The sequence below is a fragment of the Scyliorhinus canicula genome, chromosome 13 (genome assembly GCF_902713615.1).
Source record: "Scyliorhinus canicula chromosome 13, sScyCan1.1, whole genome shotgun sequence".
Taxonomy (NCBI): Eukaryota; Metazoa; Chordata; class Chondrichthyes; order Carcharhiniformes; family Scyliorhinidae; genus Scyliorhinus; species Scyliorhinus canicula.
Window position 1 is genome coordinate 68,305,825 of NC_052158.1, and position 18,273 is coordinate 68,324,097.

Consider the following 18,273-nt stretch of genomic DNA (forward strand, 5'->3'; position numbering starts at 1 on the left):
AGTTCCTCACGGTAGCGTCCTGGGCCCAAACATCTTTAGCTGCTTCAACAATTTAAAAAACATTAAAGTGCCCAATTCTTTTTTTTCCAATTTAAGGGGCAATTTAGCGTGGATAATCCACCTTATCCTGCACTTCTTTGGGTTGTCCCACGCAGACATGGGGAGAATGGGCAAACTCCAGACTGACAGTGGCCCGGGGCCGGGATCAAACCTGGGTCCTTGGCGCCGTGAGGCAGCAGTGCTAACAACTGGGCCAACCTGCTACTCCTCAGCTGCTTCAATAATGACCGTCCTTCCATCATAAGGTTAGAAGTGGGGATGTTTGCTGATGACTACACGATGTTCAGCGGCATTCGCAACTCCTCAGATACTGAAGCAGTCCATGTCCAAATGCAGGAAGACCTAGACAATATCCAGGCTTGGGCTGACAAATGGTAAGTACCATTCACACCAAACAACGGGTTTGCCGTTGTAAGGAACCCTGTATCACCCCCGCTCATACTACCAGGAAACTTGTGGTGGGAGTTCGCTGTCTCCGGGACGAGAAGGTCCTGACGGCTGGAGCGGCCAGAAAATTTCAGCCAAGTGCCAGGCAATGACCATCTCCAACACAAGATAATCTAATTATCGCCCCTTCACATTCAACGGGCAGCACGGTAGCATTGTGGATAGCACAATCGCTTCACAGCTCCAGGGTCCCAGGTTCAATTCCGGCTTGGGTCACTGTCTGTGCGGAGTGATGTACCATCAATTGTACGCGAGGCGAGTGATTTACCAAAGTCTGGCTTTAATTGACTAGAACACAGCTCTGCGATCGTCTACAATGGAAAGGGACGATCGTCAGTCGTCTGACCATTTATACCTCGTTAATAGAGGCGTGGTTAACTCAGCCTCTCGGCCAATCGGTCGAGAGGCACATGACCGACCAGGACCAATGGTAAGCCGACGTTCTGGCCCAATGGCAGACGAGTATGCAGATCATATCACCACACGGAGTCTGCACATCCTCCCCGTGTGTGCGTGGGTTTCCTCCGGGTGCTCCGGTTACCTCCCACAGTCCAAAGATGTGCAGGTTAGGTGGATTGGCCATGATAAATTTCCCCTTAGTGTCCAAAATTGCCCTTAGTGTTGGGTGGGGTTACTGGGTTATGGGGATAGAGTGGAGGTGTTAACCTTGGGTAGGGTGCTCTTTCCAGGAGCCGGTGCAGACTCGATGGGCCGAATGGCCTCCTTCTGCACTGTAAATTCTATGTAAATGGCATTACCATCGCTGAATCCCCCACTATCAACATCCTGCGGCTTACCATTGATCAGAATCTGAACTGGACCAGCCATATAACTACTGTGACTAGCAGAGCAGGTCAAAGGCTAGGAATCCTGCAGGTGAGTAACTCACCTCCTGACCCCCCAAAGCCTGTCCACCATCTACAAGGCACAAGTCACGTCCTTGCAAAGTTTATTATCTTGTGGTAGGAGTCAGGAGTGTGGTGGAATACTCTCCACTTGCCTGGATGAGTGTTGCTGCACCCAGGACAAAGCAGTCCACCTGTTTGGCACCCCATTAATGAAAGATTCACTCCCTCCATCACCAATGCACAGTAGCAACCCATGTGCACCATCTATAAGATGCACCAAGGCTTCTTCGGCAGCATTTTGCAAACCCATCACCACTATCACCTAGAAGGACAAGAGCAGCAGATAACTGGGAAACCTGCCACCTGGAGGTTCCCCTCCAAGTCGCTTACGACCCTGACTTGGAAATGTATCACCGTTTCTTCACTGTGGCTGGGTCAAGATCCAGGAACTCCCTCCCTAACAGCGCAGTAAGTGTACCCATCCCTCAGGGACTGCAGCAGTTCAAGAAGGCAACTCACCACCACCTTCTGAAGGGCAATTAGTGATGGGCAATAAATGTTGGCCTAGCCAGTGACCCAGCTACTTCCATAGAACATAGAACATACAGTGCAGAAGTCTGCACCGACCCACCTAAGCCCTCACTTCCACCCTATCCCTGTAACCCAATAACCCCTCCTAACTTTTTTGGTCATTAAGGGCAATCCACCTAACCTGCACGTCTTTGGACTGTGGGAGGAAACCGGAGCACCCGGAGGAAACCCACTCAGACATGGGGAGAACGTGCAGACTCTGCACAGACAGTGACCCAGCGGGGAATCGAACCTGGGACCCTGGAGTTGTGAAGTCACAGTGCTAACCACAATGCTACCGTGCTGCCCAATAATCCGATAAATGATTTTTTTAAAAATCCTTCTGATCATCTCTCCCAAGTGTATTTATCTACCTTCCCCTTAAATGGATTGATGCTTGTTGTCCCCAACTCCTTGCTGTCGAAAGTTTATATTCTAACCACTCTCAGGGTAAAGACATTTTTCCAGAACTCCTAATTGGATTTATTTCCGCCTATCTTATATTCACTGTGCCTTGGTTTTGGAATTCCCTCAAGCAGAAACATTTTCTCTGTTACTGCCCTATCAAACCCTTTAAAAATTTTCAAGGCCACTTTCTGGTTCTCCCCACATCCTTCTTTTTTGTCCAGCCTGTTCGGATTTTCCTGACATTTATATATTTAGTTCTGGCGTCCTCTTTGTAAATCTTTTCTGCCCCTTCTTCACTCTCTCTACATCCTCTTAATCATTTGGTGACGCCCAGAGGAAAGTTAAAACAAGAAGGATAACAATGCTCCATCAATAAAATGGATTGAAGCATTTTATCTGTTCATCAACTATTATCATCAAGACTTCCAGTTGCGGCTATGCAGAGCGGCTATACACGTTCGGCAGCTCCCACTAGGAACGGACATTTGGGCTCTTTTCAGGGCCCCCAATGGCATGTTTTTGACATTTCCCAGTGTGGGAAGGAGACTGCAACATTCCCCCGACATTGTATCACTTGGACCAGGAGCGAGGCGACTAAAAAAGTGGTGGTGAAGCCAAAGAAAGTGCGAGGGAAGAAAAGCAAGATGGCGGCGGGCGGAGACCAAGCAGCGTGGATGCAGTGGGCGGAGGAGAGGCAGGAGGCTCTTCAGCGCTGCTTCAGGGAGCTTAAAGCGGACCTGCTGGAGCTGATGAAGGCTTCCATTGATAAGTTGCTGGAGATCCAGGCAGCCCAGGGGGTGGCGATCCGCGAGGTCCAACAGAAGGTCTCGGAGCACAAAGACGAGATCTTGGGCCTGGCGGTAAAGGTGGAGGCGCACGAGGCGCTCCACAAGAAATGGCAGGAACGGTTCGAGGAGATGGAGAATCGATCAAGGCGGATCCTGGGCCTCCCGGAGGGACTAGAGGGGTCGGACGTGGGGGCCTATGTGGTCACCATGTTAAACTCGCTGATGAGAGCGGGGTCCTTCCAAGGGCCCCTGGAACTGGAAGGGGCCCATAGAGTGTTGGCGAGGAGGCCCAAGGCTAACGAGCCGCCGCGGACAGTGCTGGTGCAGTTTCATCGATTTGCCAACCGGGAGTGGGTGCTCAGATGGGCCAAGAAAGAGAGGAGCAGCAGGTGGGAGAACGCGGAGGTTCGCATTTATCAGGACTGGAGCGCGGAGGTGGCGAAGAGCGAGCCGGGTACAACCAGGCAAAAGCGGTGCTGCACAGGAAGGGAGTGAAGTTCGGCATGCTGCAGCCGGTGGGTCTGTGGGGCACCTACAAGGACCGACACCATTACTTTGAGTCCCCGGAGGAGGCATGGGCCTTTGTTCAGGCCGAGAAGCTGGACACAAACAGAGTCGGGACGAGGGGTCATGTGTGGGGATGATTGGGGATGATTGGGGATTATTGTGGTTGTGTTACATTTTGAGGGGGGGGTTCCCTGTTCTTGTTTATTTTTGGGTTTGGTGTGGGTGATTAGGGAGGGTTGGGCACTGTTTTGGTTGGGTCTGTCGGGTGGGCTCTTGGAAGGGGGCAAGTAAGCGGAAGGGAGGGTGGATGGCAGGTAGGGGGAATGGGGCCCGCGGGGGTGGGTGAGGCCCGAGCCGGGGGTGAGGGGACTGGGCCTGTAAAAGGAGCTGCGCCAGAGGAGGCGGGGCCGGGAAGGTGGAAAGAGCGGGCTTTTTCCCGCGCTGATGGCTGAAGGAGGCGGGGCCAGGGCGGGGAAGCGCGGGCGTTTTCCCGCGCTTGGGATGGATGGAGGAGGCGGAGAACCTGTTGGTGGGTAATGGAGTGGGGGTGGGTGTGGAAGTCCCACAATGGGAGGAGTCGAAGGAGAGGCGGGAGTGGCCGGGGTCAGCAGGAGTCAGCTGACTTACGGGAGTGTAATGGGGGGAGCAACGCAGCTAGGAGGGGTCCTAGCTGGGGGGAACCGGTCCTAGTAGTGGGGAACCGGGTTGCTGCTGGTATGGTCAAGGGGGAGCTGGAGCGAGTAAAGGGGGTCGGGACGGGGTTCTGCCGCCGTGGGGAACGGGCCGGGAGTGGGCGCGTGGCTGGCCGAGGAGGGGCTATGGCTAGTCGGCGGGGGAGGGGGGTGGGCAGCTGATAACCTGGAACGTAAGGGGACTGAATGGGCCGATTAAATGGGCCCGGGTGTTCGCGCACCTGAAGGGGCTGAAGGCGGATGTGGTAATGCTACAGGAGACACACCTGAAGGTGGCAGACCAGGTAAGATTGAGGAAGGGGTGGGTAGGCTAGGTGTTTCATTCGGGGCTATATGCCAAAAATCGGGGGGTTGGCAATCTTGGCGGGAAAGAGGGTGTCGTTCGAGGCGTCGAGCATTGTGACAGACAATGGCGGTAGGTGTGTAATGGTGAGTGGTAAGCTGCAAGGGGAGAGGGTGGTGCTGGTCAAAGTGTACGCCCCGAACTGGGACGATGCTGGCTTTATGCGGCGTATGTTGGGTCGGATCCCGGACTTGGAAGTGGGGGGCCTAATAATGGGGGGGGATTTTAACACGGTGTTAGATCCGGCACTGGATCGCCCCAGGCCTAGGACGGGTAGGAGGCCGACGGCGGCTAAAGTGCTGAGGGGGTTCATGGACCAGATGGGAGGGGTGGACCCTTGGAGATTTGCAAGGCCGGGGGCTAGGGAATTTTCATTCTTCTCGCACGTTCATAAGGTCAATTCCCGGATTGACTTCTTTGTTATGAGCAGGGCGCTGATTGCGAGAGTAGAGGATACCGAGTACTGAGCGATAGCCATTTGGGATCACGCTCCGCATTGGGTAGACTTAGGGCTGGGGGAGGAGAGGGACAAGCCCCCACTGTGGCGCTTGGAGGTGGGGTTGTTGGCGGACGAGGAGGTGAGCGAGCGGGTCCGAGGAAGCATAGAGCGATACCTGGAGGACAACGATAACGGGGAGGTTCAAGTGGGGATGGTCTGGGAGGTGCTGAAGGCAGTGGTTAGGGGAGAGCTGATCTCCATTAGGGCATACAGGGAGAACAGAGAACAGAGGGAGAGGGAGAGGCTGGTGGGGGAAATGGTGAGGGTAGATAGGAGGTATGCCGAGGTGCCGGAGGAGGGACTATTGAGGGAGATGCGCAGCCTCCAGGCCAAATTCGACCTGTTGACCACCAGGAAGGCGGAGACGCAGTGGAGGAAGGCCCAGGGGGCGATCTATGAGTACGGGGAAAAGGCAAGGCGGATGCTGGCGCATCAGCTTTGGAAACAGGACGCAGCTAGAGGATTGGGGGAGCTAAGGATAGGGGAGGGAGTGTGGTTCGGAGTGGAGTTGGCATCAATGGGGTCTTTAGGGACTTTTATGAGGAGCTGTATCGCTCCGAGCCCCCGGTGGAGGAGGGAGGGTTGGGCCACTTTCTGGACCAACTGAGGTTCCCGAAGGTGGAGGAGGGACTGGTGGTGGGTTTGGGGGCTCCGATTGGGCTGGAGGAGCTGACTAAAGGGATAGGGAGCATGCAGGCGGGGAAGGCACCGGGGCCGGACGGTTTCCCGGTCGAGTTTTACAAAAAGTATGTGGACCTGTTGGGCCCGTTGCTGGTTAGGACCTTCAATAAGGCAAGGGAGGGGGGGGGGGGGGGGGGGGGGGGGGGGTGTGGGTGGTTTGCCCCTGATGATATCCAAGGCACTGATCTCCTTGATCTTGAAGCGGGACAAGGATCCCCTGCAATGTGGGTCTTACAGGCCAATCTCGCTGTTAAATGTAGATGCCAAGGTGCTGGCGAAGGTCTTAGCCTCGAGAGTTGAGGATTGTGTGCCGCAGGTCATCCACAAGGATCAGACGGGGTTTGTGAAGGGGAGGCAGTTGAATGCGAATGTGCGGAGGCTCCTGAATGTTATTATGATGCCGGCGAGGGAGGGGGAGGCTAAGATAGTGGCGGCGATGGACACTGAGAAGGCCTTCGATAGGGTAGAGTGGGGGTACTTGTGGGAGGTGCTGAAGAGGTTCGGGTTGGGGGGGGGGGGTTTGTCAGGTGGGTTAGGCTGCTGTACGAGGCCCCGATGGCGAGTGTGGCCACAAACAAGAGGAGGTCTGAGTACTTTTGATTGTATCGAGGGACGAGGCAGGGGTGTCCCTTGCCCCCCCCCTGCTCTTTGCATTGGCGATTGAACCCCTGGCTATGGCACTGAGGGAGTCGAGGAACTGGAGGGTGCTGGTGCGGAGTGGGGGGGAGCACAGGGTGTTGCTCTATGCAGATGACTTGCTGCTATATGTGGCGGATCCGGTGGGGGGGATGCCGGAGGTAATGAGGATCCTCGGGGAGTTTTGGGATTTTTCAGGGTACAAGCTCAACATGGGGAAGAGCGAGTTGTTCGTGGTTCACCCAGGGGACCAGGAGAGGGGGATTGGTGAGCTCCCACTAAAAAGGGCAGAGAGGAGCTTCAGATACCTGGGGGTCCAGGTGGCCAGGAGCTGCATAGACTTAATTTCACGAGGCTGGTGAAGCAGATGGAGGAGGAGTTTAAGAGGTGGGATGCGTTGTCGCTGTCCTTGGCGGGTAGGGTGCAGTCAGTCAAGATGACGGTGCTCCCGAGGTTTCTGTTCCTGTTCCAGTGTCTCCCCATTCTTATCCCGAAGGCCTTCTTCAGTCGGGTCAACAGGAGCATAACGGGGTTTGTGTGGGTGCGAGGGACACCGACAGAGAGAAGGTTGTTCCTGGAGCGGAGCAGGGATGGGGGGCGCTGGCGCTGCCCAACCTCTGTGGGTACTACTGGGCTGCTAATGCGGCGATGGTGCGTAAGTGGGTGATGGAGGGGGAGGGGGCGGCATGGAAGAGGCTGGACACTGCGTCTTGTGGGGGTACGAGTCAGGAAGCGCTGGCAACGGCGCCGCTGCTGCTCCCTCCAACAACGAGGTATACCACGAGCCCGGTGGTGGCTGCTACCCTCAAAATATGGGGGCAATGGAGGCGACACAGGGGGGAAGTGGGGGCCTCGGTGTGGACCCCAATACGGGGGAACCACTGGTTTGTCCCGGGGAGGATAAATGGTTTGCGGGCTGGCATAGGGCAGGGATAAGAAGGTTGGGGGACCTGTTTGTGAATGGGAAGTTTGCGAGCCTGGGGGAGCTGGAGGAGAGGTACGGGCTCCCCCGGGAAACGCCTTTAGGTATCTACAGGTAAGGGCGTTTGCCAGGCGGCAAGCGGTGGAATTCCTGCTGCTGCCGCCATGCACGGTACAGGACAGGGTGCTCTCGGGGTGTGGGTTGGAGAGGGGACGATTTCGGCAACATACCAGGTGATGCAGGAGGAGGAGGAGGCCTCGGTGGAGGAGCTGAAAGGTAAGTGGGAGGAGGGGTTGGGGAGGATATCGAGGAGGGGACTTGGGCAGATGCCCTAGGGAGGGTCAACTCTTCCTCTTCATGCGCGAGGCTCAGCCTCATACAGTTCAAGATGTTGCATAGGGCACACATGACCGGGACAAGGATGAGCCGGTTTTTTGGGAGTGAGGACAGGTGTGTTAGGTGCTCAGGGAGCCCAGCAAACCACACCCATAGTTCTTGTCTTGCCCAGCGCTGGGGGAGTTTTGGAAGGGCGTAGTGAAGACGGTGTCGAGGGTGGCAGGATCCAGGGTCAAACCAGGCTAAGGGTTCGCAATATTTGGGGTTGCAGAGGAGCCGGGAGTGCAGGAGGCGAAAGATGCCGGTATTCTGGCCTGGTAGCGTTCCTGGTAGCCCGACGGAGGATTCTTCTCCAGTGGAAGGATGCGAGGCCCCCGGGCGTGGAGGCCTGGATCAACGACATGGCGGAGTTTATTAAATTGGAAAAGGTGAAATTTGCTTTGAGGGGGTCGGCGCAAGGGTCTTTTAGGCGGTGGCAAGCGTTTCTAGACTTCCTGGCAGAACGGTAGACAATGGTCATGGGCAGCAGCAACCTAGGGGGGAGAGGGGGGGGGAGTTCTTTTCTTTTTACTTTTGATGTTCAGCACTGGGGGATCTGAGGGGGTGTACATATTTGCTATGTTTGCTTTGTGTTTGGACGGGTGTTAATTTATTATTTATGTTCAGGGGGAGGGGGTGCTCGGGTGTTCTGTTTTGTTTTGTATTTAATTCTATGGGGTTCTTTTTCCATTCTGTTGCTGATATTTTGTGAAAACTTTAATAAAAATTATTTTAAAAAAACACTTATTATCATCAACAATAATTTCCAGCTGATTGTTTCACGACAACTTGTTGAAAAGATCTATTTTATTCTATCAGAAATAAGATTCATTACACCCTTCAGTCATTCAAGGATAGTATATTCTGCAAGAACTTGAGTTTCCAATCAGGTCACAAAATTGTGTTCTTTACTTTCTGTCTCCCTTCTGGGGACCAACAGCCTAAATCATCTTTATTTTAATGTCACTCCTTACACTCCCCTGTGGCTGGTGACGGTTTGTGTCAACCAAAACTGAAAGCAGCTAAGCTACAGGACATAGCCCGTCCTGCAAAGCCATACACTTGAGTCAATACAGAAATATGGGATTCTCACTGATAATTTCACTTCCTGTTTAGAGAGCCAGCTCTTTTGGGCTGTGTCTCTGTTTGGAAGGGGGGGGGGGGGATCTGTTCCGGGGTCTCGGGTCTGTTCGGGGAAGGTGTTGGACTTATTTGGGAACTTTGGATCCATTTTGGGGGGGGTGAGGGGGGGGGGGGCGGTTTGGGTGGAGTGTGTGGGTGTACTTTGGGGGCTTGGGGGCTCCTTTCTGTTTGGATGGGTTGGCCTGTTTTTGGGGGGGGGGGGGCGGTGCGAGGGAGTTTGGATATATTCTGGAAGCTGCATCTACTTGGGGATGTTGGGTCCATGCCGGGGGCAAGGGCTGTTTGGGGTGTGTGTCTGGGAGACATCTGTTGGGTGGGAGGCTGTACGTTCGGGAGGGTGTCTGGGATGTTTGGCAGTTGATGAAAATTGGGGACATGCGAGGGTGGATCCCAGTCATGGAGAGTGTCTAAAATCTAAAGCTCTCAACCTCATTAAAATATTTAAATAACAAACTTGTCTCTGGAGAGCAGGCAAATTATCCACTCCACAACACGCCTACATTAAATCCACAAGTGGATGTTTTTCATTTTTTTTAATGTTTACCCCCAAATCACACCAATCCTGAAGGTCCTGATGTGAGGATTTCCCCAATGTGTGTTTTTGCTGGTTCTTTATTGAAGCAGTTAAAAGGTACAGGGATGTGACTGGGTCTAAACATAAATAACTTTCACCCAGAGGAGATTTCATGCTGTCTGTTTGGGCTGGATTTGAACGCAGAGTTTCAGCACTGAATATGAATCAACTGTCTCTATTTCTATCTGGTGTTACTGGCTCTGCATTATCACATTCCCACAATGACACAATACGTGGATTGAAATTCCTGACAGAGGGAGAGCACATTTAACTAGAGAGGGAATCAGAATGAGATCCATGCCTGTGGGTAGTGGGTTCAGTACATACAAACAATTCAGGTAGAAATAGATGGGATAGCATTGAACGGAGGCTGATCGTCGCCCATAGAGAATGAAGAAGGATTGTCCAGGGCGGCGATGGGAATCGTTGGGTGGCCAACGGAGGAATCGAGGCCGACTCATTACTGGGCCTGGCAGCGCCCGAGGCGATAGATTTCGGGGGAATCTGTAATGAAAGGAGATTTCAATGAAGCGGCAATAATTGGACATTTCTGGTGTTTCTGCTTCTGTGAATCATCAGTCTGTGATTTTCACCCCAACATCATTCTGGAGGGAAATTCAGAGGCTGAAAGTAATCATGGAATCAAAGTCGCATTCATTCAGGCTCTCTGCAAGAGCTAGTCCAACCCTCTCTCAATCGTTCCACCAATGGGAACAAAGTCTCCCTGTCCCTCCAGGCTCTACACAATTTTCCATCGCCTTCCAGCCTTCTCTACTCGATGGAGAACAATCCCAATTTCTTCAATTCCCTCGAAAGCCTTCACGCCCTTTCTAAAATGCAATTGGACAACAGTAGTGGACTCACCAACATTAAGGACATTTAAATGGTCATTGGATAAACATATGGATGATAAGGGAATAGTGTAGATGGGCTTTAGAGTGGTTTCACAGGTCAGTGCAACATTGAGGGCCGAAGGGCCTGTACTGCGCTGTAATATTCTATGTTCTATGTTATGGACACAATTGACACAATATCCAATTGTGTTTCTTGCTTTTGCGCTGTAGGCTTCTATTTATAGAGTGCTATGTATAATACCAGGGATTTCTTCCATCTATGACCCACCTTGACGAGGAAAAGGAAACTGGGTCACACCTTCCATAAGCCACACTGACAGGAAGGAGAGTGGAGATCCAGAATTCTCCACCTGTTTGTCCTAGGGGTCCACTGAAAATTTCAGAACTAGGTTTGATAGGTCAGTGTTCAGTAAGCTTATTCGGGATTGGCAACCAAGGCGGGAAAATGGAGCTGAGATTCAGAAATAAAACGATCTAATTGAAGGGCAAGAGTTACTCGAGTGAGGTGAAATGTTCTCCTCCTGCTCCTGTGTTGCTAAGCTGGAAACAGTTTATGAAGCTCTACCCATTGGACCACTGACTATGTTTCAAAAGCACTTTTTAAAAATAGTGCTTGATGGTTAATGGGGTCAGACACTGTCCTTTCACACTCTGGAACTGGGTGGGACAGTGGGTCAGACACTGTCCTTTCACACTCTGGGACTGGGTGGGACAGTGGGTCAGTCACTGTCCTTTCACACTCTGGGACTGGGTGGGACAGTGGGTCAGACACTGTCCTTTCACACTCTGGGACTGGGTGGGACAGTGGGTCAGACACTGTCCTGTCACACTCTGGGACTGGGTGGGACAGTGGGTCAGACACTGTCCTTTCACACTCTGGGACTGGGTGGGACAGTGGGTCAGACACTGTCCTTTCACACTCTGGGACTGGGTGGGACAGTGGGTCAGACACTGTCCTTTCACACTGGAACTGGGTGGGACAGTGGATCAGACACTGCCCTTTCACACTCTGGGACTGGGTGGGACAGTGGGTCAGACACTGTCCTTTCACACTCTGGGACTGGGTGGGACAGTGGGTCAGACACTGTCCTTTCACACACTGGGACTGGGTGGGACAGTGGGTCAGACACTGTCCTTTCACACTCTGGGACTGGGTGGGATAGTGGGTCAGACACTGTCCTTTCACACTCTGGGACTGGGTGGGATAGTGGGTCAGACACTGTCCTTTCACACTCTGGGACTGGGTGGGACAGTGGATCAGACACTGTCCTTTCACACTCTGGGACTGGGTGGGACAGTGGGTCAGACACTGTCCTTCCACACTCTGGGACTGGGTGGGACAGTGGGTCAGACACTGTCCTTTCACATCCACAGTAGGTTTATTAACCCATGACCCCTCTCTGAGCTATTTTGGCTCTTGATCCCCTGGGAATTCCAATTTAAAATTTTCATCTTTCTATTTTATGGCCTTGTCCCTCCCTGCCCCTCCCTTTCCCTGTAAGCCCTTCGGGCCCGGCAACCTGCTGAGAATTGTGCATTTTTCCTACTCAAGTGGAATCTCTACTTCTTCCTCCTTTAGCTGCTGAATCTCACTGCTCTTTTTTCCAATCTCAGACCCTCTGCCTTTCCATATTCTCCCCGCCTTCAAGCCCTCCTCAACTCCAAGCTCCGTGAGAAAGCTTCTGGCTGCGCACCCTTCCATCTACATCTTTCACCTTGGGATTTTCCTCTGGGTTAGAGGTGCTGAATAGACACAAACTTTTTATTTTCCTGTTAATGACTTCCTTCCATGGCTGAAGATACTAATCTATACGAGGAGGTGGAACAGTCTGCGAAGGAGGGTAGAAGCTGCCTCTTTATCCTTGTATTCAGGGAAGCCAGGCTCCCAGTTTACTCTGCGCTCGTCTGAATTGAAATACTTGTTCTTGTTTTATTTACCAGGAGGTTCACAGGTGTAGAGGCCTTCCATTGCTGTGACATATCCTTCACCCAATAGTTGCTTGAAAGTTGCAGTGGTGGGCACTTCAACCAGACATTGAGTCCAGTCTGAAAACAAGAGACCCTTGCCATGAAACTTGGTTGAATTGAACATTGCAAATTCACCCTCCTCGGATCCACCACGCCCATGTTTGAGCTGCATTAGGAAACAACGGATTACTGGTGAGTAAATAAAATATTAGCCCCCTTGGACTGCACATGAATTGTCTTCTATCATCAGGATGTGTAGAGACACTGATGAACATTGACACCGAACGTGCACTGAATTAACCAAACGGGTACACACAGCATGCTGATCGTGCCTTGTTGGCCAGGATTTGACCTTTCCTCAGCAACTCTCTCCGATTTGCAGATATGTCCCATTCTTGAGGGCAGAGAATGGAGAGCTTTGACAAAGAGCCATCGGACTCGAAACGTTAGCTCTTTTCTCTCCCTACAGATGCTGCCAGACTTGCTGAGATTTTCCAGCATTGTCCCTATCGCTGAGCATTGTTATATTTAAAGAAACCGCATTGCAATATTCTGAGATGGGCCAGGTTTGCTCCATCGGGTGAGGGTTGCGTGCGGTCAGGTACAGCACTGATTCGATACTGAGAAAGCTCCCTCTAAACTGGCCCATGAAATATTCCCAGGGCGGGTACTGCAGCAGTCAGATACAGAGTAAAACTTTCTCCATTCTGTCGGCCCAAATATCACACGTCCAAACACTTGTAATGAGCTGAGATTAATCCCAGAGACTAACACTAATTTCAGTCAATCACTTAGCATGGGTACAGCCAAGCCCCGCAAAATTTCATAGGGCGGAGTGAAACCCCAAATACTCACTTGTTGCTCTTTTAAAAACTGAAGAACTTGATCCCTCTTCTCTGCACGGGACGCAACAGTTTGAGCTGGTACTTGCACCAAGTGACACGTCTTATAGTCTGTCACTGGGGCCTGAGTTCCATTTAAGCACAGTAGCCTGAAATCACTGGAGCTGAGGCCTTCTGCCCACTTTTCCTGTGAATTACCTTGGAGGAGAAACATTGATTGATTTAACATACAGAGCAGTGGCGCTCACACCTGCATAGCTGACTTCATTTTTATCCAGGCCTCTTACCATTTCCTAGTTTGATTCCCTTCTTCCTTTCATATGAAACCAAAATCTTGGTAATCAAAGTTGGCGCTGAAGCATGGCGATTCTCTGCCTCTCTCAGCCAGACCCTTTTCTTTTATCTCTTAATACCATTCTTTTTTTGTCTATTATGTACATACTGTGTACGTTCCCTTGGCCGCAGAAAAGTACTTTTCACCGTACTTTGCTACATGTGACAATAAATCAAAACAAATCAGAACCAATCAGGAAAGAGACCCTGTAGTGTTCAATTGTCCTGTGTTTGATTATGTCAGCCTCTTTGCCATTGATATTGGCTGTGCTTGATTGGTTAAGTCTGGGTACGGACTCAGAGTGAAGGAAACAAATTGTAGAAAGAGCTGGAAGCTAACGCTGAAGCGTGGAGCAGACATTTTAAAAGTACTGTAAATAAAACCTGTCACGCACATACGCCTAGACTTTCCAGGCCTGCCCATCGAGGGAATCATCGTGGGCAAAGTGGAAAATTTGACGGACCAGCAAAAGCTCCGTTGACCTCAGGAGGGAATTTCTGTTCCCGTGGTGGGTGGGAACGCAAAAGCCCGTCCATAGCAAATGATGTTCTACAAAATAGGCCCAAAATGTTAGTGCTAAAACCCGAATAGGAAGGTCTCAAAATGGTAAGTAATAAAATGATAAACAGTTTTAATTTCCTGTTCACTTTTGAGAATAACTTGTAGCAAGAGTTTGAGGATTTATAAAACTCTTTTACTGAATTAGAATTTAGTTCTAGCCAACGAAGGCCTAATCAGTCCATCTAGCTCAATCGACCAGAATAAAAATGCCTCCAAACCCTCGTGGAGGCGTCATTTCTTTGGGTAGTAACACAAAACAGGTGATTGTCAATTTGCCCCTTGGTTTCACACTATACCCACTTTTCATTCTCAGTGACTTGGCAAAGATGAATTTTGCCCCCTTTGTCTCTTGAATGAATTAAGATCTGCGACTTCACATAGAATCTTAGACATTTACAACAGAAGGAGGTCATTAACCCATTGTGTCATCACCAGGTCACAAGAAGCCATCTAGACTAATTCTACTGTCCAGCTGTCTTTCTGCAGCCTTGCAGGTTATGGCACTCCAGTTGCCTGTCCAAGTACTTCTTAAATATTATGAGGGTTTCTTCCTCTACTGCTCTTTCAGGCAATAGATCCAAGATCTCCACCATCTTCTGGTTGAAACAGATTTCCCCTCAAAACTCCCCCTCTGAACATCCCGTCACTTACCCTAAATCTAAGCCCCTTGGTAATGGAGGTTTCAACCTAGCGGGATCGAGCCCTAATAATCCACTCTATCTAGACCCTTCAGCCGCCTCTGTTCCAAACAAAACAACCCTAACCTAACCAATCTTTCCTCATAACTAGGGGGCTGGTTAAGCACACTGGGCTAAATCGCTGGCTTTTAAATCAGACCAAGGCAGGTCAGCAGCATGGTTCAATTCCCGTACCAGCCTCCCCGAACAGGCGCCGGAATGTGGCGACGAGGGGCTTTTCACAGTAACTTCATTGAAGCCTACTCGTGACAATAAGCGGTTTTCATTTCATTTTTCATAACTAACATTCGCCAGTCCTGGAAAGAGCCTCGTGAATCTCAACTTCCCAATAGTGAGGTTACCATAGCTGCATGCAGTACTCCAACTGTGGCATTACTCGTGTTTTAAACAGTTTCTGCATAACCTCCCTGCTTGTATCCTGTGCCTCGACTAGCAACCTGTGTGCCTTCTTCACCACCTTATCCACCTGCCCAGCCATCTTCAGTGACCTGTGGACATGCACTCCAAGGTCCTTCTGTACTTCTCAGTTTCCTATCATTTATTGATTATACCCATGCTCTGTTAGCCTTTCCCACATTAATTACCTCACAATTCTCTGAACTCCATTGGATTGAACACCATTTGCAACAGTTCCGCCCAGCTCAGTAAGTCCAATGATATATTCCTACAGCCTGCAGCTTTCTTCTCTGTATCGACCACACAGCCAATTTTTGTTTTGTCTGCAAACTTCTCAACTGCACCCTGACATTGAAGTCTAAATTGTCCATATATACACCACAAAAAAGCTCATCAGCTCATCTTCTGACATCAGTCCTATCCCTAACCCTACTCCCTCAGTACTGCACTAGAGAGTTAGCCTATATATTTTGGTTCAAGTCTCGAGAGTGGGATTTGAACCTACAACCTTCTCATTAAGAAGCAAGAGTGGTACCATTGAGAGAAAGCCTTTATTCATTGTCTCCATAAGGGTTCTTCATTTACATTCTCCCACATATATTTGAACAACAGGACATGGGTAGGTGGTGGCGTAGTGATATTGTCACCAAGGGACCCAAGGTAATGGTCTGGGGAGCCAGGTAATAAATAAATAGTTGATTGTCATTAAAAACCCACCTGGCTCATTAAAACACTTTAGGGAGGGACATGTGCCACCAACCATGTGACTCCATGTCCACAGCAATATGGTTGACTCAAATGCCCTCTGAAATGGCCAGCATGCCACTCAGGTGCATCATCATTCGGGGTTTACCTACACCACCTGGACTGCAGAGGTTCAAGAAAGCAGCTCACCACCACCTTCTCAATAAATGCTGGCCCAGCCAGCGATGCCCACATCCCATGAATGACATGTCCCCAGGTTCACCATTCCTTTGGAGTTGGTCCATTCAGAAATTTAACGGGCAAAATTAGGAGGACAGGTTGCAGAAACATGGCTTGCATTCCATCTGTAGCACATTGAAGGGTAACCAAATTGAGGAGCTTAAAATGTGCAAAGGATTCAGCCGGAAAGAGAGAAACAATTACCTTCGGTGGGGAGTCAAGAATACAGACTATGAAATTAGAATTAGAAGGGAAATCAAGAAACACTTTAGGGGAAATGGAAATCTAGGACTCTCTCCCCCAGAATGTTGTGAAAGCTGGGTCAAGTGGACAATCCAACAATAGGTTCATGTACTAAATTATCAGATGCCATTAGTTAATCTCTTTATCACCAACACCCAGTCTAAGTTGGGTTATTACTAAGTGCTCTACTAACTCAGGCAGTGTTGTAAAGCTAGGAACTGACATACCATCAGTGTTGTCAAAGACTGTTGTATGTTTGATGAAAGTAACATCGCCCTTCTCCACCAAGCACCTGAAAGAAATTCCGATAAGTAATTTTTCTTTAAAAATAGACAGATTTTGAACAGTTTTGGTTCTTGTTATGGGTCCGGACCAGATCCCCAATTTTGGTTAAGATCCCGGACTAGAACCCAACTATTTCCATTTGGTAAAACTGAGAGGAAATGTTGCTGCGCCACAGGGGTGATAACTTTGACCAGTTGACGCCTTTTATATCAAAACAAACTTAATTTGAATGCAGAATTAAGCATATTAGCAACAAAGAAATAGCTTTACAGTTAACAGTTACCACATCTTAAACTTGCTTCCTGAAATCTTCCTCTACATTCCAATTAAGCAAACCCATATATTTCAAATACCACTTATGTATAAAATTAACAACCAGGTTTTACTTGCTTGTCTTGGTGCAGAGTCCTCGGAGAGAGAAACCTATTCGGACCAAACTAAAAACACTTCTGCTCAACTTTGAGTCCTGTAGGCAACTTCCTTTTCCATACAGACCTGGTCCCTGCCATTAGCTACATCAGCTGCAAAAGCACACAGCATTCTTTTGTGTCTCGTTACAGGATGTGCCTTGATTTGTTTAGCCAGGCTCAAACTATTACAACATTACATTAGCTCTCTATCTGCAAACAGGTAAAATGGCTTTTGATATCTCTTAGTAAAACACTTCCCCTACAAAATCACTGATTACCCGGAAAACATGTTTTTAAATCACAGCTCTAGCAGACATACTGCCTGTATGCATTTCAACCTAGATTTTAATAATATTAAAATATAATGATTTCTTATATTCATCACATGGATTGCAAAATAATGGCAATGTTCATAGTAGCATTAGACAGGAAAGCCACTCAATCAAATCAAACTCTGAGCAGCCAGGAATAGATAGTAAACTTGACTTGTATTTCCTTATCACTTGGAAGATTACACATTGGGTTTTACAAATTATGGGCATTATTCAGCGGAAATAATACTAAGTCCACTTTCGGGCGCGTTTCGTGGGTTCTTTCCCAGTGGCTACATTGGCAAGATGGCAGCCTGTATTCAATGGCAATTGGTGCCAATGTCGGAAGGAGACAAACAACCTCCAATGGGCGGCATGGCAGCACAGTGGTTAGCACGATTGTTTCACCGCGCCAAGGACCTGTGTTCGATTAGAGTGGTGACCGCAGTGGAAAACCTGGAGCACAGCATCCAGGCCTTGAGTGGTGTGGACGAGGCATGGCTCAGTCTGTGACGACCATGGCTGAGGGCCTCAACATCATTTCCCAGACACAGATGGGCACTTCCGAGGCACTCTGGAGCATGGCCCATTCACTGAGGACCATCGCTGAGGGTGTCAACACCATGGTGCAGACAATGGGGAACTGCCAGGACTGGTAGTGCCAGATGATTCAGAGGCTTTTGGAGCTTACTACAGCTGCCTCTGCATCCCACGGAGAACCCCAAGGCCCAAGGGGGACCGTCAGGGTGGAGGAAGTGCTGGAGGCCAACCCAGCGCTTGCCAGCTAGGAGACTGCAGTTGTCTCTTCTTCCGAATCCCCCGCTCCTGACACAGGCACATCTCAATAGCAGCAGGCAGAACAGGCTAACAGGGCAACTCCTGTGGCAACGGAGCCCTCCGGCTCCAGGCCTTCCAAAGGACGTCAGCCGTAGAGGATTGAGAAGAGTGAAGAGC

The 18,273-nt window shown here is 50.2% G+C and overlaps 1 protein-coding gene across 1 annotated transcript in view; it reads right to left on the reverse strand.

Moving 5' to 3' along the window:
• Positions 1–8,565: 8,565 nt before the first annotated feature.
• The window catches only part of LOC119975607, a 73,576-nt gene continuing 63,868 nt past the window's right edge, over positions 8,566–18,273 (reverse strand). Inside the window, exons 16-19 of the mRNA XM_038815395.1 lie at positions 16,541–16,605; positions 13,171–13,355; positions 12,286–12,481; positions 8,566–9,997 (exon numbers count right to left, since the gene is read on the reverse strand). Of these exons, the coding sequence (XP_038671323.1) occupies positions 9,954–9,997; positions 12,286–12,481; positions 13,171–13,355; positions 16,541–16,605 (490 nt within the window). The 3' untranslated portion in view covers positions 8,566–9,953. The remainder of the gene's footprint in view (positions 9,998–12,285; positions 12,482–13,170; positions 13,356–16,540; positions 16,606–18,273) is intronic.